This window comes from Muscardinus avellanarius (assembly GCF_963383645.1).
Source record: "Muscardinus avellanarius genome assembly, chromosome: 6".
Lineage (NCBI taxonomy): Eukaryota > Metazoa > Chordata > Mammalia > Rodentia > Gliridae > Muscardinus > Muscardinus avellanarius.
The window spans coordinates 128601303-128621239 of record NC_137791.1 but is presented as its reverse complement, the minus strand read 5'-3'; the positions used below and the strand labels follow the sequence as shown (position 1 = coordinate 128621239).

General features: G+C 45.4%; 1 protein-coding gene across 1 annotated transcript in view; it reads left to right on the top strand.

The window, feature by feature from the left end:
• Positions 1 to 19937, top strand: part of CC2D2A (coiled-coil and C2 domain containing 2A) — a gene marked incomplete at its 3' end in the record, with an annotated part of 108649 nt that overhangs the window by 54104 nt on the left and 34608 nt on the right. The window contains exons 16-18 of the mRNA XM_080697344.1: positions 3457 to 3634; positions 11872 to 12028; positions 19412 to 19559. Coding sequence (XP_080553470.1) covers positions 3457 to 3634; positions 11872 to 12028; positions 19412 to 19559 — 483 coding nt within the window. The remainder of the gene's footprint in view (positions 1 to 3456; positions 3635 to 11871; positions 12029 to 19411; positions 19560 to 19937) is intronic.

The following is a 19937-nucleotide window of genomic DNA, read 5'->3' as shown; positions in this document are numbered from 1 at the left end:
TGTTATCTTCAACATTCCAACATAAAAAGTGAAGCCAAGCTTGGTGGCACATGCCTGTAATCCCAGTACTTGGAGGCCGAGACAGGAGGACTGCTGGTTTAAAGCCAGCCTCAGCAACTTAGTGAGGCCTTCCACAACTTAGTGAGACCCTGTTTCCAAACAATAACAACAACAGCATAAAACCAGTAAGGTAGGGCTGGGGGTATAGCTCAGGGGTTCAGTGCCCTAGGTTTAAAGTACCACACACAAAAAAGTGAGAATTCGGATCACATCATCAGGATGCAAGGGTTAATAGGATGCCATTATAAGACTTTCAGCTTATGTTAATGTACTACTGGTATTTTATTTTAACTTCTCATACATTTTCATGTATTCTCTCAACTTCGTCTATTCAGATGTTACACATAAACTATTCCCAGGCGGTCAATTATTTTCAAGACGCAATACAATTGCATACGGTCTTGTCATGAGCATTCAGGATGTGATGACCAAGTACTTTTTTAAAAAACTTTTATTGGTGCCTGGTAACTACACATCATAGTGAGATTCAAATGACACGCTGATGCACGCACACATTAGGGGCTCTTTAAAGGAAAATTGGAGCTTGACTTGGTCATCTTCTATGGTGAGGCCCGTTTTGGCAGCCAATGTACACTTCAGTCTTCATGAGTTTCTGAGTTTTCACTGGCCCTTGGGGCGATGACTCGGGCTTCCCTTAAGTCAGTAACTATAATTGCCCCTTCTGATGAAGGGCCATTAAGGCCATCAAGGGAGGGAGCGTTGAGAAAACAGAGTACTTAAGTCTATCTGTTGTATGAGCTCATTGGGAACCACTATTCTGAGCAGAATCTAAGTCTGTGAGTATTTTAGATACTTCTTGCCACTTGGTGTTAAGTGTCCTTTATGGGAGAAAAAAAACGCTAAAGTCATTGGAGCAATTTTTTCTGGTATAGGTCTAATTGTAGACATGTCAGAAGTCAATACACCCTCAGCCCTATTATTTATCCTTTCTTTTGAAACAGGGTCTCACTGAGTTGAAAATGCCTGAGTAGTTAGTAGCTGAGGCTGTCCTTGGACCTCGATCCTCCTGTCTCTGCCTCCCAAATGCTGGGATTACAAGCTTGCGCCACCACGCCCGGGATCACTACCATCCAATTTAATGAGTAATGAATTCTGTTTTGGAAGATAAAAGTGTTCTGAAGGTAGATAAGGGTAATGGTCATGCAATAAAATGAATGGACTTCATGCCATTGAATTGTAAACTTATTTTAACTGATCAGCTTTGTATTTTATGTATTTTCACAATAGAAAATTAATTAATAAATTGTCAATTGAAAAGCTGAAGGTAGTTTAGATTTTACTTCCCTGGTTCTTTTCTTTCCTCAGCAAGCATGAATTTCTATAGATGTGCCAGTAACTGGCATTTGTTGTTGTTGTTGCTGGACATCTCTGCAAACATATATGATAAAATTAAAGACCATTCGTGGGAGTTTTGATTTTTTATGAACATTCTAGCTACAAATCTACCATGCTTAAGCTTTTTTTTTTTTTTTGGTGGTGGTACTGGGGGTAGAACCCAGAGGCTTTCTACCTCTAGGCTATACTCCCAGACCTATTTTATACTTTATTTAGAAACAGTCTCACTAAGTTGCTGAGAGCCTCACTAAGTAGCTGAGGCTGGTTTCGAACCTATGTGATCCTCCTGTCTCAGCCTCACAAGTGCGGGAATTACAAGCGTGCACCACCACGCCCAGCCTTCACCTCTTTTAACATGTCACAATACCTTTGATTGTGATTCAAACGATCTTTAAAAATAAGAAATATTTCCTTCTTTTTATTTTTTTTTAATTTTGAAACAGAGTTTCATGATGTTGTAGAGGGTCTCACTAAGTTGCTAAACCTGGCCATAAACTTATGATCCTCCTGTTGTAGCCGCCCAAGTACTGGAATTACAAGTGTGTTCCACCACACCTGGCCAGAAATATTTCTTGATATTCTGTATCTGCTAAGCTGTCATTTACCCTCTGTAAGTGTTGACAAATAGTGTGGATATTGAAAGAATATATTTTATCTGCCAGGAGTGGTGGTGCATGCTTGTAATCCCAGTACTTGGGATGCTGAAACAGGAGGATCTCGGGTTTGAAGCCAGCCTCAGCAACTTAGGCTCTCAGCAACTTAGTGAGAGAGACCCTGTTTCCAAATAAAAAAATAAAATAGGTCTGGGTTGTAGCCCAGAGGTGAAGTCACCTGGATTCCATCCCCAGAACCACACACACACACAAAGAGAATAGACTTCATCCATCTGCTATAACACACTACTATATTTTTAGGATAAGTATGAATCATTGCTATTCCTTATGGTTTGAACTCATTCCATTTAACAAGGAATACATTTACTTAAATTTTTGTTTGGAGCCGGGCGTGGTGGCGCACGCTTGTAATCCCCGCACTTGGGAGGCTGAGACAGGAGGATCGCACAGGTTCGAAGCCAGCTTCAGCTACTTAGTAAGGCTTTCGGCAACTTAGCGAGACCCTGTTTCCAAATAAAATATATATATTAAAAAAAAGGTCTGGGAGTATAGCCCAGAGGTAGAAAGCCTCTGGGTTCCACCCCCAGTACCACCAAAAATAAATAAATAAATAAATAAATAAATAAATAAAATAAATTTTTGTTTGGGACAAATAAGGGAAGATAATAGAATAGTGTAAGAGAGGTGGAGAGAAGAAAGGGAAGACTAAATGAAGCAAACAGTTCACGTAATGCTATGTTCAAACATGAAGTTATCGATACCAATTTCAGTATTATGTATGTGGAGGGCGAGTAGGATCTGGAGAGACATACACGAAGTATTGTGTGCACATATGTTTCTGACCTCTTTATGATTTAAAATTACAGTGCACCAATTTAAAAAATTTATTTGAACGGGTGTGGTGGCGCACGCTTGTAATCCCAGCATTCGGGATGCCAAGATAGGAGGATCACGGTTCGCAGACAGCTTCGGCTACTTAGTGAGGCCCTCCCCAACTTAGTGAGACCCTGTTTCAAATAAAGAATTTAAAAAATATGGCCGGGGATGTAGCTCAGAGGTCAAATGCCTCTGGGTTCCATCCCCAGACCCACCAAAAAAAAAAAAAAAAAATTATTTGGATGCAGGTGTAAGCTTTGTTTGAAAAAATTGAGGAGTCTATAGTATAGTATAAGAAAGTTTGAAATGTAGTTCTTAATTCCGTTTCTTTTTTCAGTGCCTATTAATAGTTTCACCAAAAGTTTCATATCACAATATTTTATTACGGTAATCTCTGCATGACGAGTGGTTGTTTGGGTTCATTGGGGGCTAATGTGACCGTCAGAGTTGCGCCCCCCCCCCCCCAGCCACGGTGTCACGTGTCTCTTTGTCAAGCATTCCTCTGATCCCTACTGAATTAACCCCAACCTTGACGGGTCTCACTTTGCAGGGTGGAGGTCTTGCGAAGGGAAGACGTGAAGAGACGCTCGGTGTACTTGAAGGTGCTCTTCAACAACAAGGAGGTGTCCAGGACAGTCAGCCGGCAGCTGGGCGCGGACTTCCAGGTTCACTTTGGACAGATTTTCAACCTGCAAATTTTCAACTGGCCGGAGAGTTTAACGCTTCAGGTATGCATTTAATGATAGTCGCTGTCTCAAGGATTTGGGAGCCACTGAAGAGGTAGGATGGCTTTAAATCATCTATCGGCCATGCCGATGTCTTGGTAGAGTCTCAAGAGAAACAGGTCAACCTCTTACTTTACAGATGTCTTTTCTTAAAGTCTGACTGAAAAGAGATCGGTTCCCCTACTCACTCCCTGAAAGGCTGGCCGGATGATTGGTGGATAGTGGAAAGAGGGTGGGGGAGAGGGGACCTCCGGCTCACTCACTGAAGAAAAACTCCAATATCACCGCCTACCAGGACCCTGGCATCACAGTGCAGGGAAAGCAATTACACCACTCTCACAGGTATGCATGTTAGCAAGAGAGGATATGGCTTCTAGGATCCCTCCCCCAGCCAATGCTCACCAGCCTAAATCTTACCTATTATTTATTTTTGTCTGCTTTAGTTTCCCAGGGCTGATGTAACTAAGTACCACAAACTTGAAACTGAAAACAACAGAAATGTATCTCTTCAGAGTTCTGGAGGCTTAGAGTCTGAAGTCGGGTTGTCAGTAGGACCATTCCTTCCATGAGTCCTGGAGCAGAAACCATTTTTGCTTCCTCAGCTTCTGCTGCTCTTAGAGTTCCATGGACTGTGGCAACATCGTCACTGGGCTCCCATGCCAGCCTCCGCTGCACAGACCCCATTTTGCAGTGAGGTCTCCTGCTAAGGGGCTGGGTGGACGTTGATTTTTGGAGGATGGTGTTCAACCCACCACGGCGCCTTAGGCTTACTTTTCTTTCTATGAACCCTCGCTTAGGACACCAATAGATTTCTCTCTGGTGATCCTATTTGGCTTGCCAACTTACTTAGGGAATTGTGTTTTTGTATCTCTAGGAAAAGGTCTATGTTATTTGGAAATTTTCCATATAATTGCTATTTTTGAATAGGGAAGGTTCAAGGATTACTAGCATTTCTGAAAGAGGCATGACCTTGAATGCATCTGTTTAAGCCAGAGCCATCAAATCTTTAATCTTCCTTCCTTCCTTCCTTCCTTCCTTCCTTCCTTTCTTTCTTTCTTTCCTTCTTTCTTTCTTTTTTCCTTTCTTTCTTTCTTTCTTTTCAGTACTGGGGATTGAACCCAGGAGCATTCTACCTCCAAGCTACACCCCAGTCCTATTTCACTTCTTATTTGAAATGGGGTCTTACTAAGTTGCATAGGGCCTCACTAAGTAGTTGAGGCTGGCTGCAAACCTTAGATCCTCCTGTTTCAGCCTCCCAAGTACTGGGATTGCAAGCACGCACCACCACGCCCAGCTCAAATTCTTAATCTTATAGCCTAATATATTTTAGAAAAACTCCAGAGATTCTCTCTCAAAACTATATTACTTGGTTGGTGGGGGCTGGAGCAGACATGGGAAGATGGAATAGATCAGGGCAGTGGAGCAGCCTTGGGTGGTGGAACTGACAGAGCTTGATGACAGTTGGACCTGAGGAAGTAAGGAAGAGGAGAATCAATGCTGGCCTGAGGGAAGGGTGAGATGAGACTGCACAGGACAGGGGAGACAGCCATGCCAGAATCCCTCCATCCTTCCAGAAGGGTCTTGAGACTCTGAGCTTCTGAGATCTTTCCAAAATAAATGCCTGGCTTTGTGTGTGTGTGTGTGGTGGTGGTACTGGGGTTCTTGGAAACCCTTCTACCTCCGGGCTACACTCCCAGACCTATTTTATACTTTTTTTATTTATTTGGAAACAGGGTCTCTTAAAGCCAGTGTGGCTGGCTTCGAACCTGCGCGATCCTGTCTTTGCCTCCCAAGCATGGGGATTATAAGCGTGTGCCACCATGCCCAGCAATGCCTGGCCTTTCCCAAAGGGAATTTGATATTTTGTGATGACGCCTTTCATTGTTTGTACAGATTAAGTTGCTGAGGCTGTCCTTGAACCCATGGTCCTCCTGTCTCAGCCTCCCAAGTACTGGGATTGCAGGTGTGCACCACCACACCTGGCTTCTCACCTAAGCTCATTAAATCTTCACAGCAACCCCATGGTAGCCATATTGCTGTATCCATTGTAGAAGTGGAAAAATTGACCTGGAGAGAAATTAGGAAACTAACCTGAAATACACAGCCAGACAGCGGCAGACCCCAGCCACAGAACGCAGTGTGCACTCGACCCCACCCGTGGAGCATATCAGTGTGCAAGGCATTGTGGGAGACAGGAAGAGTGAGACGTCATCCCTGCTGTGACATTTGGACCACAGTGGGGAAATGACAGGAGGACTTGGTGGCTGGGATTAGTGGAAATGGAGGAAAGAAAACAAGGGTACCAAGAGGAGGCCTCCCTCCCAGGGTCTTGGCAGGATGGGAAGGAGGGAAGAGGAACTTTTGAAAGAGCATCCTGGTTTACTTTAGGGAGTGGTTAATTTGGGTCTCTGTCTGCTTTAAGCAAAACAGATGGATGACTTAAAGAAGAAGGAAGTTGTGCCATAGATGAGCAATTAAGGCGACCTAACTGAGGATGGTGGGAGGGGGGAAGAGGGAAATTCCCTAATGTACATGATGAACATTCACAAACATATCAAAGTCAATCACTAAGCCCAACATGAGACGGAGGGAGGGGAGGGAATGGAGTGGGATGTGTGCTGTGTGCCTCTACCATCTTGCACCCATTAAGATGTATCACTACAATGCACCAATAAAATATTTATTTATTTACTTTTGGTGGTGGTACTGGGGTTCCTGGAAACCCTTCTACCTCCGGCCTACACTCCCAGACCTATTATATATTTTTTATTTGGAAACAGGGTCTCTTAAGCCAGCGCGGCTGGCTTCGAACCTGCGCAATCCTCCTGTCTCCGCCTCCCAAGAGCAGGGATTACAAGTGTGCACCACCACGCCCGGCCCCAATAAAAAAAATTTAAAAAAGAGGAATTGTGAACAGCAGGAAGGACAAGACCCACAGAACGCTAGGAGGGCAGGTCCAGACGTGATGAAGAACTGGCCTTAGGAAGTTCCCTGAGGAAGGAGCGTGGACACAGAGGCAGGAGGGCAAAGAGGGAGGGAAGCTCACACCAGGTGAACTCAGGCTCCCCAGAGGAGGAAGAGGTCTGTGGGCATGATGGTAGGGAACTTTGGTTCAACACTGAGCCAAAGAGGGGACACCAGCTGAGGGATGACCCACTGGGCACCCACAGTGCCTAGGACAGTGAGAGAGAGAGAGAGAGAGAGAGAGAGAGAGAGAGAGAGAGAGAGAGAGAGAGAGAGAGAGAGAGAGATGTCATTTGCACAGGTCCAACACTACCAAGTGCAAGAAATAAAACTGTCATTGAAATCAGGGGAATATGATCTAAACCCTGCAATGCAAACTTTAGTTCTGGATGAGATTTTTGTTATTTTTTGTTGTCTGTGCTGGGAATCAAACCCTGGACCTCAAAATGTTAGGCAAGTGTCCTGTCACTGAGCTGCACCCCCTAGTCCTGAAATGCTTCTTTTTTTCTTTCTTTCTTTTTTGGAATCTTACTTAACTTAATTTCTAAGGTTTGTATGATTCTCAATCCTGTTAGAAGTGAAATGTGTATGGGATTCTCAAAGCAAACAGTACTCCAAAATAGGAAAAGTAATAATCCTTTCATAAATAGCCTTGATTTTGCTTTTACAAAAGCAGAATTTTTGAACAGATAAATGTAAATCGCCTTGCATTTCCTTTCTTGTTGCTGCATTAACATTCCGCCTTAAACACATTCTGCTTAGGGCAGTGTTTCTCAAGCAGGGTTAATTTTGCCCTGTTGGGGAACATTCCACAGTGTCTAGAGACATTTCTTATGATCCTAACTGGTGAGCAATGACTGGTATCTCTAGTGGGTAGTGGCATCAAACAGAACTGTTGCTAACTTCAAAGATGAGAGGGGAAACTTTAGGATGGTTTTCAGCTTTCTCGGGTGGAAAGAATTTGTTCTTATTAAAAAATCTGGAAACATTGCAAATGTCTCCCCGTGCAGACTACATAAGGCATCAATGTCATTTTCAGAAACATTTTACCATTATAAATGGTGTTTTCTGATATTGATGTGCTTTCTTCTCTTAATTTCAAGCAATATCAGGATTTTGTTAAATCTTGATTTTTAACATTTATTTTTAATATATTTTTATTGATGCATAGTAATTATATATCATAACGAAGTTCATTGCGATACAAACATACACGCACACAGCACTGTAGTGAGTCCGTCTGGACCCTACCCCACTCCCGCCTCCCATTCCTCATACATATTGGTGAGGTTGGTAATGAAACCTTCATATGTGGACCTAGCATTATTTAAAATGTTTGCTTCAAAGGGTCTCCTTTTTCCTCTGCCTCTCCCTCTCCCCCCGTCCCCTCCCACTGTTCTACGGTCTCTCGCCTTCTGTATCTGAAGTTCTTTTTGTTTCCTATTTTTTCTAGCTTCCACATATGAGAGAAAATATATGACCCTTAACTTTCTGAGACTGGCTAGTCTCACTTAGCATAGTATTTTCTAGTTCCATTTTTCTGAAAATGACATCATTTCATTCTTCTTTATAGCTGAGTACGTTTCCACTGTGTGTCTAGACCATGTTTTCTTTATCCAGTCATCTGTTGTTGAAGACTTAGGTGGGTTCCATAGTTTGGCTATTGTGAATTGTGCTGCTATATCTATGCTGTATAATGTACATATACATGCTATATGTGTATGCTGATTTTATATATATATATATATATATATATATATGCTATATAGTGTATATATACATGTATTACAATAGTATTCTGAATTTATTTCTTTTGGAAAGATACCAAAGATTAGTATAGCTAGGTCCTATGATAGTTCTATATCTAGATTCTGAGAAACCTCCATACCAATCTCCATAATTGTACTAACTTAGACTCTCACCAACAGTATATAAGCATTCCTGTTTCCCCACATCCTCATCAGTGTTTATACTGTTGTATTTTTGGTGATTACCATTCTAACTAGACTCTTAGTGTAGTTTTGATTTCGTTTCCCCGATTGCTGATGATGTTGAACAATTTTTTGTATACTTTCTGGCCATTCTGTTTCTTCTTTTGAGAAGTGCCTGTTTGGTTCGATTGCCCATGTTTTATTGAATTACTTGGTTTTTTAGTGTTAAGTTGTTTTTCATTTTATAGTCTATTCTAGGATAGGGGACAAATATAGTACTTGAAAATCTATCTAGAGCAATAAGACAAAGTAAATACAAATAGAGAAAGAAGAACTGAAATTATCTTTGTTTATAAATGACATGATCCAATACTTAAAAGGTCAAAAAAGTCAACCAGGAGCCTTCTAGAACTGATAAATTATGCAAAGTCTCCAGATACAAATTTTAAAAACCAATAGCTTTTATATACACCAACCGTGAATCTCCTGGAAAAGGAATCCAGAAAACACTCATATAAAGGATGTTTCAATAAATCAAAAATTTGGCAAAAAGCTAAGTAGACCTCTGTTTTAAAATAAAGAATAAAACACATGGCTGAGGGTATAGCTCAGAGGTATGATGCCCCTGGGTTCAATCTCCAGTACCAAAAAAAAAGAGAGAGAGAGAGATCAAACCAAAGTCCTCTGTGTAGTAAACAGGAATCTACCACAAGTTCACTGTGATGCAAACTACAGATTCAGTAACCCATAGTTCGACAAGCAATAAATAGTTCTCCTTTTCCTATCAAGGGTCTTTTCTTTTCTTTTCTTTTCTTTTTGGTGCTGGGGATTGAAGCCAGAGGCATTCTACCTCTGAGCTACACTCCAGCCAGACCTTATTTCTTATTTTAAAACAGGGTCCCACTAGGTTTCTGAGGACTCACTAAGTTGCTGAGGCTGGCTTTGAACCGGAAATCCTCCTGCCTCAGCCTCCCAAGTACGGGATTAGAAGCATGCACCACCACACCGGCTCCCATCAGGGTTCTGAGACAATGGAAATACCGAGAAAAAAAATGTAAAAAGAAGAGAGGTCACTTTTAAATTAACAGACTGGAGAGCCATATCAATGCACTGCATTTATGTGTAGTACATTTTGGTCCTGACTCAACAAATTATCACAGGCTCTCGTGGAACTCTAAAACTTACCAATAATTGATGTGGCTAAGGAATTACTGTGATGAGTATTGTAATTATGGCTTTTCTATATACTGATCTCTTTTTACCCCCCTTGGAACTAGGAACTAAACCCAGGGCCTCATGCGTACTAAGCAAGTGTTCCACCATTGCACTATACTCAGACCATTTTTATATTTATGACAGGGTCTCCTAAGTTGCCCAGACTAGCCTCAAATTTATAATCCTCCTTCCTCAGCTTCCCCAGTAGCTGGGATAATAGGCATACAACACTATATCCTTATCATTTAAAGGCACATATTGAAATGTTTGCAGATGAGATAAGATTGACCATAAGCTAGTGATAGCAAAACCTAGGTATTAGGGTCCTTGGTATATTACCACTCTTGTATCATATAATGTTTGGAGCTTTCTAGAAAATATTTTTGGGGAACTGCACAAAGTTTCTTTAGGGAAGTGAAGGTACAGTAAGTAAAAAAAAAAAAGCTGTGAGAAAGGGGAACTACATTCCAGAGAAAGGGTCGGGTTAGGTTCAAGAGAGAGTCCATAAAGGGCTGCCTCTCCAGGGTGAACAGTAACATAGGATAGAGAAGTTACGCTCCAGAGAGAGGGTCTGGAATGGGAGACGGCTCAAAAAAGTATTTTAATACAGATAAAAGTATTACCTTTTTATTTTTACTGATAAAGGTGAACCTGGAGAGCAGGGCTTACTGGTGACCTTACAGCTTCCTGCTGATCCCTAGTGAGGCCGACTTCACCATCCTGCCCCAGGTCTCTTGGTGGACCCGGCCTGGCAGGACACCTCCGCCATGTTAGTCAGAGGTCCTGAGTTTGGTTCCATGCAAATTCTGCCTTTTCTTGGCCCCACTGGTCCCTCCAAGCACAGGCAGTCACCTTGCAAATGTGAGCTGGCAGATCCAGGGTGGCCAGGCCAGGGTGGGAGCTGAGCACACATCATCCTCACTCTGGGCAAAGACCCCGGATGGCATGCCCTGTGTGTGTGGGTTAGGGAGAGGCAGAGAAGATCCTTGGTGCCACAGCCAAGCAGTGAGTGATATGGACTAGAAGGGGACTCCGCTGCATGAGAAGGAACATAAGATTAGTTACTAGAAATACAAGTAATCAAAATCGCATTTTCACAGACATATGTACTAGTCAGAGAGACCTCATGGAGAAAAAAAATAAAACACAGGACAGAAGTTGTCAGAACAGGAAATATTGTGTCAGCTTGCCACAGAATTAAGAATGCAGGGGAATTGGACCATATGGAGCAGAGGGGCCAACTGAGGCTGGTTGGTATGTTCTTAATCTATGGTTGCCTAGGCAACGGGTTCTTCACCTTGCGGAGATGGCATGCTCATGAGACACATCACAGCTACTGGTGTCAGAGCTGCGAGTATCTGGTCAGCTTCGTCCTGGGAAGGAGTTGGGAGGAGCTTCTTCATCTGAGGAGGAGCTGGGCGAGGCTTCTGCAGCTAACAAATAAAATAAGAGGTTTGCTCAAAAGCTGATCTAAGGATCTAAGTGTGATACGCTGGGGGGCTTATGGGTTTGAGGTTTCTCCTACTGACTTGGAGGTTGATGCAGCTAATAAGCCATCATCTGTTGGTATGTCCTCATGGTCGCTCCCATGCCACCTGATGGCATTACTGAAAGCCACCGGCACCAGAAAGCCCATTCTCCAAGTAACTCGTGTGTAGTTTGGAATAGAAACAACTGTCGTAGCCTGCTACTCTGATTAACCTCCAACCCCGGGAGATTGGCCAGGCAAGCAAACAGGGTGTGAGCTGGTCTCCATGGACCATCCTCACATAGCTCAACTTTCCACTCTGAGATGGGCCCCTGGGCTGGGGCCGGGGGCAGCGCAAGCACTGACAAGAGAACTAGTTATCAGAGAGGGAGCTCATGCTATTGCCATTTAGAAGATTAATTAATAGAAATAAAAGTAGTAGTCAAAGTAGCATTTTCACAGACATATGTACCAGTCAGAGAGACCTCATGGAAAAAAAATAATAAAACACAGGACAGAAGTCTTCAGAACAAGGAATTTTGTGTCATCTCGCCATGGAATTGAGAATGCAGGGGAATTGGACCAAATGGAGCAGAGGGGCCAACTGAGGCTATTAATCTATGGTTGCCTTGGCAACCGGCTGTTCTTTCTCTGGGTTTCAGGTCTATGAAAGTGCTGGACACGGCAGCACCACCTTGCTCGCAGAAGTGTTTCTACCTATTCCCGAGACAACTGTTGTCACTGGAAGGGCCGCCATTGAAGAAGTGGAGTTCAGCAGTAACCAGCACGTGACCCTGGACCACGAGGGAGTAGGAAGTGGTGAGGATGCTCATCGAAGGTTCAGTCCCCCTGTCAAACAAAGGGATATGCCTTTTTTCTCTTCTCAGACAGCCAAATAACTTAAAAATTGCTATTAGAAATTCAAACTAAAGCCAGGTGTGGTGGTGCACACTTGTAACCTCAGCATTTGGGAGGCTGAGACAGGAGGATTGAGGTTCTCAGACAACCTCAGCTACTTAGTGAGGTCCTTTGCAACTCAGTGAGACCCTGTTTCAAAATGAAGAATAAAAAAAATAGGACTGGGGGTTTATCTCAGAGGTAGAATGCCCCTGGGGTTCCATCCACACTACCACAAAAATAAAAGGTACTCAAACTAAAATAATGATGACACAATTTTTTATAAAGCATTTCTGGCTACATTAATACCCAAAACTTTAGAGTTCTCTAGAACAATAAAGTAGTTTGGGAAATTAAGGACCTTTAAGATTTGCTCTTTGGTGTCTTAATTCCACTTACAGGAATCTTTTGTAAGAAAATAATTTTAAATAAAGACAATGCTATATAAATTAAAAATATACAACAGAGTGATACTTATAAGGCTGAAATTGCAATAACTTTAATAATTAAAGTGGGGAGGTTATTCATTAACATTCTCATACCCTAAAATTTTAATAAGATCCATGATAGACCATTTCACTCTGTCTTCTGTTTAACCTTTTTTTAAATATATATAGTGTTATTTTCTTTCACTGTTACATTCTATATGATTTCTTTCAGCCTGTTTTCCAAATCATGAATTCACTCTTTGGCCATATCTAATCATTGGAATCCATCATTATTTTCTCCTTCCACTTCTTATATTTTTCTACCCTAGAAATTCTATTTTGTTCTTTTTCTATTAGTATGGCAAGTTCTGATTTTTTTTCTTTTCCTTAGACTCTCAAGCATTTCCTTTTTATGTATTCATTCATTTTATGTAAAATCTTTAATTTTTTTTACCATTCTATATCTGATAATTCCAATACCTATCTGTATATTGGCCTGATTCTGCTGCCTTTTCTTCATGAGAGCTTATTTCCTCGTGTTTCTGGTGATTTTTATTTTTAGCCTATATCTGAACCTTTATCTGCAAGAATTCTGACCGGGCTTAGTTCTATCTCTGAAATGGACAAGCCGTGTGACCCTAGTAATCACATATGTCTTTGGTATTATCTTTCTCATATCAAATGGATCTAATAACACCTCCTTTAATGTTTCAGAGGGGCCTTTTGAAGGTGAAGGTGAAGGAAATCATTTCAATATGAAAGACAGATTTAAAAATCATAAAGATGCTATTATACTCAGTGAGACCCTGTTTCAAAATAAAAGTAGAGCTGGGACTGCACCTCGAAGGTAGAATGCCCCGGTTCCATCCTCAGTACTGCTAAAAAAGAAAAAAAACGCCATTATAGCCCAATTATGATATTGTTTTCTCTTAGTAAGAGTTACTAGAAATCCAGACTATGAAGTTACTATATTTAGTGCTTAAAAATGTTTGTCTAGTTGACTAGACACAGCGCCCAGAGTTTTTACCATTAAGTTCCAAGCGGCGGACGTCACGTCTGCAGAGCCTTTCTCTGGCCATGGGGACAGCAGTCGCTCCATGTATGCTCCCTACGTGGTGGGTCGCCTAAGGGCTCTGTGATGCTCGCTTATGAACTCGCCTCCTCGTCCCCTCTCAGGGCGCCTGCTCTTGCTCCTGTCAGCATTGCTCTTACCCCAAACACCTCCTGCCTCACTTCCTACTTTCTTTGGCCATTTATTCAAGTGTGGCTTCTCTGGCCACCCCGTCTGAAAGGTCGTCCTCTCCCATGCGCTAGAGCACAAATATTCTGTGTGCCCTCCCTAACTTGTTTCTCCTTAACACTTAGCACTCCCCAACAAAATATTTTTCTTATTTCCTGCTTCTCTCCCCCACACAAATATAAACTGCATGATAATGGGGACACGATATTTTTATTTATTTATTTATTTATTTATTTATTTATTTGTTTATTTATTTATTTATTTTTTGCAGTACTGGGGATGGAACCCAGGGGTATTGTACCACTGAGCTATACCCCCAGCCCTAATTTTTATTCATTTATTTTTTTATTTTTTTTTATTTTGCTGGAGATGGAACCGAGGGGGCATTCTACCTCTGAGCTACACCCCTGGCTCTATTTTTTATTCTTTATTTGGAGACAGAGTCTCACTGAGTTCCAAAGGGCCTCACTAAGTAGTAGCTGAGGCTATCCTTGAACCGCGACCCTCCTGTCTCAGCCTCCCAAATGCTGAGATTACAAGCATGCACCACCACACCCAGCAATTTTTTTTATTTTTTATTTTTACTTTTTTTGTGGGTCTGAGGATGGGACCCAGGGGCATTCGATCTCTGATCTACACCCCCAGCCCTAGTTTTTATTCTTTGTTTTGCAAAAGGGTCTCACTAAGTTGCAGAGGGCCTCACTAAGTAAATGAGGCTGTCCGCGAACTGTGATCCTCTGGTCTCAGCCTCCCAAATGCTGGGATTACAAGCATGTGCCACCATGCCCAGCTTTTTTTTTTTTTTTTTTATAACAAAGATTTTTAGCAGTTTTGTTTTGTTTTGTTTTTTACTGCTACCTTCAGTGCCTACAATAGTGCCTGCCATGACGTAGGAGCTTCAGTGAGTATCTTGAGTGAATTAATAAATAAATGTTAGCTAGGCATGGTGGCGAACACTTATAATCCCACTGCTTGGGAAGCTGAGACAAGGAGGATCGCAGGTTCATGACCAGCCTCAGCTAATTAGTGAGGCCCTTTGCAACTTAGTGAGACCTTGTTTCAAAATAAAGAATAAAAAATAGGGCTGGGGGTGTAGCTCAGAGGGAGAATGCCCTTAGGTCCCATCCCCAGTACCATAAATAAATAAATAAATAAATAAATAAATAAATAAATAACAATAAAAATAAAACTTTAACATTTTAAGGTTTCTCAACAAAGTATAAACATCACAGTGATTTGACAACCACCATCATCTATTTTAAAAATAATAAAGGGAGAAACCGGGCCCAGTAAGTAGCTGGGTTCTGGGCGGGGGCCAGGCGCGGGGCACGCTAGCCAGGGCCGGGTCGTGGGACTCTGGGCCCCGGGCCAAACTGCGTGTAGCACGCCAGACCCCTGGAGAAACCAGGCCCAGTAAGTAGCTGGGTTCTGGGCAGGGGTCGCGCGCGGGCACACCAGATGGGGCCCGGGTCGCGGGACTCTGGGCCCTGTGCCGAAATGCGCGTAACACGCCAGACCCCTGGAGATACCGGGCTCAGTACCCTGGGTTCAGGGCAGGGGTCGCGAGGAGCACGCCAGCTGGGGCCCGGGTCATGGGACCCTGGGCCCCAGGCGGAGTAGGGCAAATCACTCTGGACCTATGGGGAAACCGACAGGGTTACAGTGCTACTGAGTGCCTGATCCCACTACCTCCTCAAACCACATATACTGTCTTCTCTTATTTAAAAAAAAAAAAAAGGAACAGAAAAAGAAAAAGAAAAATATCGGAGAGGAGGTAAGAAAGCCGTTATGGATGCCAGGACACTGGAGATGCAGACAAAACTTATCTAAATGCACTAGAACTTATGGAAAAATTCACTGTGAAAGAGGACTGCTATTTCTCTATATTGTTAAGAACCTCAGACATCACCTGTAAGGAGAGAGTTTAGCGGAGACCAAGGAGAAATGCGGTGTTGAAAGAGTTCTCCGCGATGCTGGTGGAGACTTGTATTCAGGAGAAGCAGAAACCGGATCTTATCAACTTTATTTTTTTGGAGAAATTACACCAAATGTCGAATGCTACCATCACGCATGCTTAGGAACACTGGACAACATTCAGAGTGGAAAAAGAGCCTGGGAAGGATTTGAAATGGTGGAGGCAGTGGCAATGCCAGTGGCCAATACTCAGGGGAGGCAGAGATCTGATACATTACACCTGGAACCTTTGAAATAATAACCACAGAGACAGTGATCGGAACCTGCTGAGGGGTTAGGCGGGCGCCGGGGCCAGTGGCCGACATCGGAGCTTGCTGTGAGGCAAGGCCACTAATGAGGCCTCCGTGGCCGGGATTGGAACCTGCCGAGGGGTTAGACTGATGCTGGGGCCAGCGAGGCCGGCATTGGAGCCTGCCATGAGGCAAGGCTTGTGCTGGGGCCTTCGAGGTCGGGTCCGGAACCTGCTGAGGGGTTAGGCCGGTGCTGGGGCCAGCGAGGCCAGCATTGGAGCCTGCTGTGAGGCAAGGCCGGTACTGGGGCCTCCGAGGCCAGGATAATAGCCTGCCGAGGGGTTAGGCTGGTGCTGGGGTCAGCGAGGCCGGCATCAGAGCCTGCTGTGAGGCAGGGCCGGTGCTGGGGTCTCCGAGGACGGGACCGGAACCTGCTGAGGGGTTAGGCTGGTGCTGGGGCCAGCGAGGTCGGCATCGGAGCCTGCCGTGAGGCAAGGCCAGTACTGGGGTCTCCGAGGCCAAGATAAGAGCCTGCCGAAGGGTTAGGCCAGTGCTGGGGCCAGCGAGGCCGGCATCGGAGCCTGCCATGAGGCAAGGCCGGTGCTGGGGTCTCTGAAGCTGGGATTGGAGCCTGCCTTGAGGCAAGGCCCGTACTGGGGCCTCCGAGGCCAGGATAAGAGCCTGCCGAGGGGTTAGGCCGGTGCTGGGGCCAGCGAGGCTGGCATCGGAGCCTGCCATGAGGCATGACCAGTGCTGGGGCCTCCAAGGCCGGGATCGGAGCCTGCCAAGGGGTTAGGCCGGTGTTGGGGCCAGTGAGGCCGGCATCGGAGCCTGCCTTGAGGCAAGGCCGGCACTGGGGCTTCCAAGGCCAGGATAAGAGCCTGCTGAGGGGTTAGGGCGGTGCTGGGTCCAGCGAGGCCGGCATCGGAGCCTGCCATAAGGCAAGGCCAGTGCTGGGGCCTCCGAGGCCAGGATCAGAGCCTGCCTTGAGGCAAGGCCGGTACTGGGGCATCCGAGGCCAGGATAAGATCCTGCCGAGGGGTTAGGCCGGTGCTGGGACCAGCGAGGCCGGCAACGGAGCCTGCCGTGAAGCAAGGCTGATACTGGGGCCTCCGAGGCCAGGATAAGAGCCTGCTGAGGGGTTAGGCCGGTGCTGGAGCCAGTGAGGCTGGCCTTGCAGCCTACCGTGAGGCATGGCCGGTGCTGGGACCTCCGAGGCCAGTATCGGAGCCGGCTGATGGGTTAGGCTGGTGCTGAGGCCAGCATCGGAGCCTGCCTTGAGGCAAGGCCGGTACTGGGGCCTCTGAGGCCAGGATAAGAGCCTGCCATGAGGCATGGCCGGTGCTGGAGCCTCTGAGGCCAGGATCGGAGCCTGCTAAGGGGTTAGGCCAGTGCTGTGGCCAGTGAGGCCGGCACCGGAGCCTGCCATGAGGCAAGGCTGGTACTGGGGCCTCTGAGGCCAGGATTGGAGCCTGCCCTGGCGTGAGGCCGGAGCTGGGGCCAGTGAGGCTGGCATTGGAGCCTGCCGTGAGGCAAGGCCAGTGCTGAGGCCTCTGAGGCTGGGATTGGAGCCTACCTTTAGGCAAGGCCGGTACTGGGGCCTCCGAGGCCAGGATAAGAGCCTGCTGAGGGGTTAGGCCGGTGCTGGGGCCAGCGAGGTTGGCATCGGAGCCTGCCGTGAGGCAAGGCCGGTACTGGGGCCTCCGAGGCCAGGATAACAACCTGCCGAAGGGTTAGACAGGTGCTGGGGCCAGCGAGGCCGGCATCGGAGCCTGCCATGATGCGAGGCCAGCATCGGAGCCTGCTGTGAGACATGGCCAGTGCTGGGGCCTCCTAGGCCTGGAACAGAACCTGCCGAGGGGTTAGGCCGGTGCTGGGGCCAACGAGGCTGGTATTGGAGCCTGCCGTGAGGCTAGGCTGGTGCTGGGGCCTCCGAGGCCGGGTTTGGAATCCTGCCATAGGGTTAGGCTGGTGCAGGGGCCAATGGCCAGCATTAGGCCGGTGCTGGGGCAAACGAGGCTGGTATTGGAGCCTGCCGTGAGGCTAGGCTGGTGCTGGGGCCTCCGAGGCCGGGTTTGGAATCCTGCCATAGGGTTAGGCTGGTGCAGGGGCCAATGGCCAGCATCAGAGCCTGGCGTGAGGCAAGTTCACTCCTGCGGCCTCCAAGGCCAGGACCAAAGCCAGCTTAGGGGTTAGACTGGTGCAGGGGCCAGCGAGACCAGAACTGGGGCCTCCCATGAGGCAAGGCTGTTGCTTGAGCCAGCGAGGTCTGGATCAGTCCACTGAGTAGCCAGGCCACTACTGGGACCATCAAGAGTGGGATCAGTACTTGCAACGCAGCATGCACAGAGAAATAGCACAGAAAATATAAATCAGACGCTTCTCTTAATCAGCAATAACTAGGAGGAAAAGGGCAACAGGAAGAGGTTGAGCTATAGAAAGGGCCCTATAGTGAAGCAACTAATGTGACCAATCAGAGGGTATGTAATACTGGAGGACGGAGCCTCTTTAAAATGCAGGAGGTACATAAACAAATGTATCAAAGTAAATCACCAAAGAAGTGTGGGATGGAGGGAGGGGGAGGGGATGGGATGGGGCCTGGAGAAGGGCTAATTAGATGATGTGTGCTTGTATATCCTCTCAAGTCTTGTACTCCAATGTGATTGATATATGACTACAATGCGCCAATTTAAAAAATAAATTAATAAAAAAAATAAAAAATAAAAATAATAAACAAGAGCCGGGCGTGGGGGCGCACACTTGTAATCCCCGCGCTTGGGAGGCAGAGACAGGAGGATCGCGCAGGTTCAAAGCCAGCCGTGCGTGCTGGCTTAGGAGACCCTGTTTCCAAACAAAAATGTAAAAATAGGTCTGGGAGTATAGCCCGGAGGTAGAAGGGTTTCCAGGAACCCCAGTACCACCAAAATAATAATAATAATAAAATAATAATAATAATAATAATAAACAAGCTCTTCCTTAACAGTTGGAAATTTTATGCCATTCCCTTTTCCTCAGATTTCTTCATTTCACTTCCCCTGGCTGGGTGGTAGGTTCAATCTCCATTTCCACAATAAATAAATAAATTAGTTAATTAATTAATTTCTAAAAGGATTTGGAGGACGTGTTATTATTTTTCTTTATTCACGTGTAAAAAACACTAAGGCTCAGAGACATTAGGTAAGTCATTGAAGGTCACAGAGCTGTAATGTAGAGATGTACACACAGGTGGACTCTCTGGAGAGCGTGTCATGGTGTCTGTCATCTACACTCTGCTCTCAGAGCTAGAGCCAAGAGGCTGATTCTGCACCTCGTCACCCGAAGAAGCTCAGAGGCCTTGGTGGGATCGCGTCCCACCCCCCTGCCATCTGCACTCTCGCCAGGACTGGCTCATGTCTCTCCAAACAATATCTCATCCAATCTGATGTTTCCCTAGGAGTGCCCCTCTCCTTTGAAGCCGATGGCAGCAACCAGCTGATCCTAATGACCTCGGGAAAGGTGTCCCACAGCGTGGCATGGGCCGTTGGAGAAAATGGGATACCGCTGATTCCTCCACTGTCCCAGCAGAACACTGGATTTCGGAGGTAACATATGGCTAGAATAAACCACTGGCCAATGTCAATGAGACAATGTATGAGAGAAGCTTGTGACATCATGGTCTTTGCTTTTATTGCCAGGAGCCCATAAATATATCTAATTTTTTTGCAGCACTGGGGATGGAACCCAGGGGCATTCTACCTCTGAGCTACACCCTAGTCCTATTTTTTTGTTATTTATTTTGAAACAGGGTCTCACTGAGTTGCAAATGGCCTAAGTAGCTGAGGCTGTCCTTAAACCTGGATCCTCCTATCTCAGCCTCCCAAATGCTGTTTATAAGGTAAAAATCGAGTAATAGTACTATAATTAGCTGAGTGTGGTTATACACAACTGCAATCCCAGTACTTGAGAAGTTGAGAGACAGG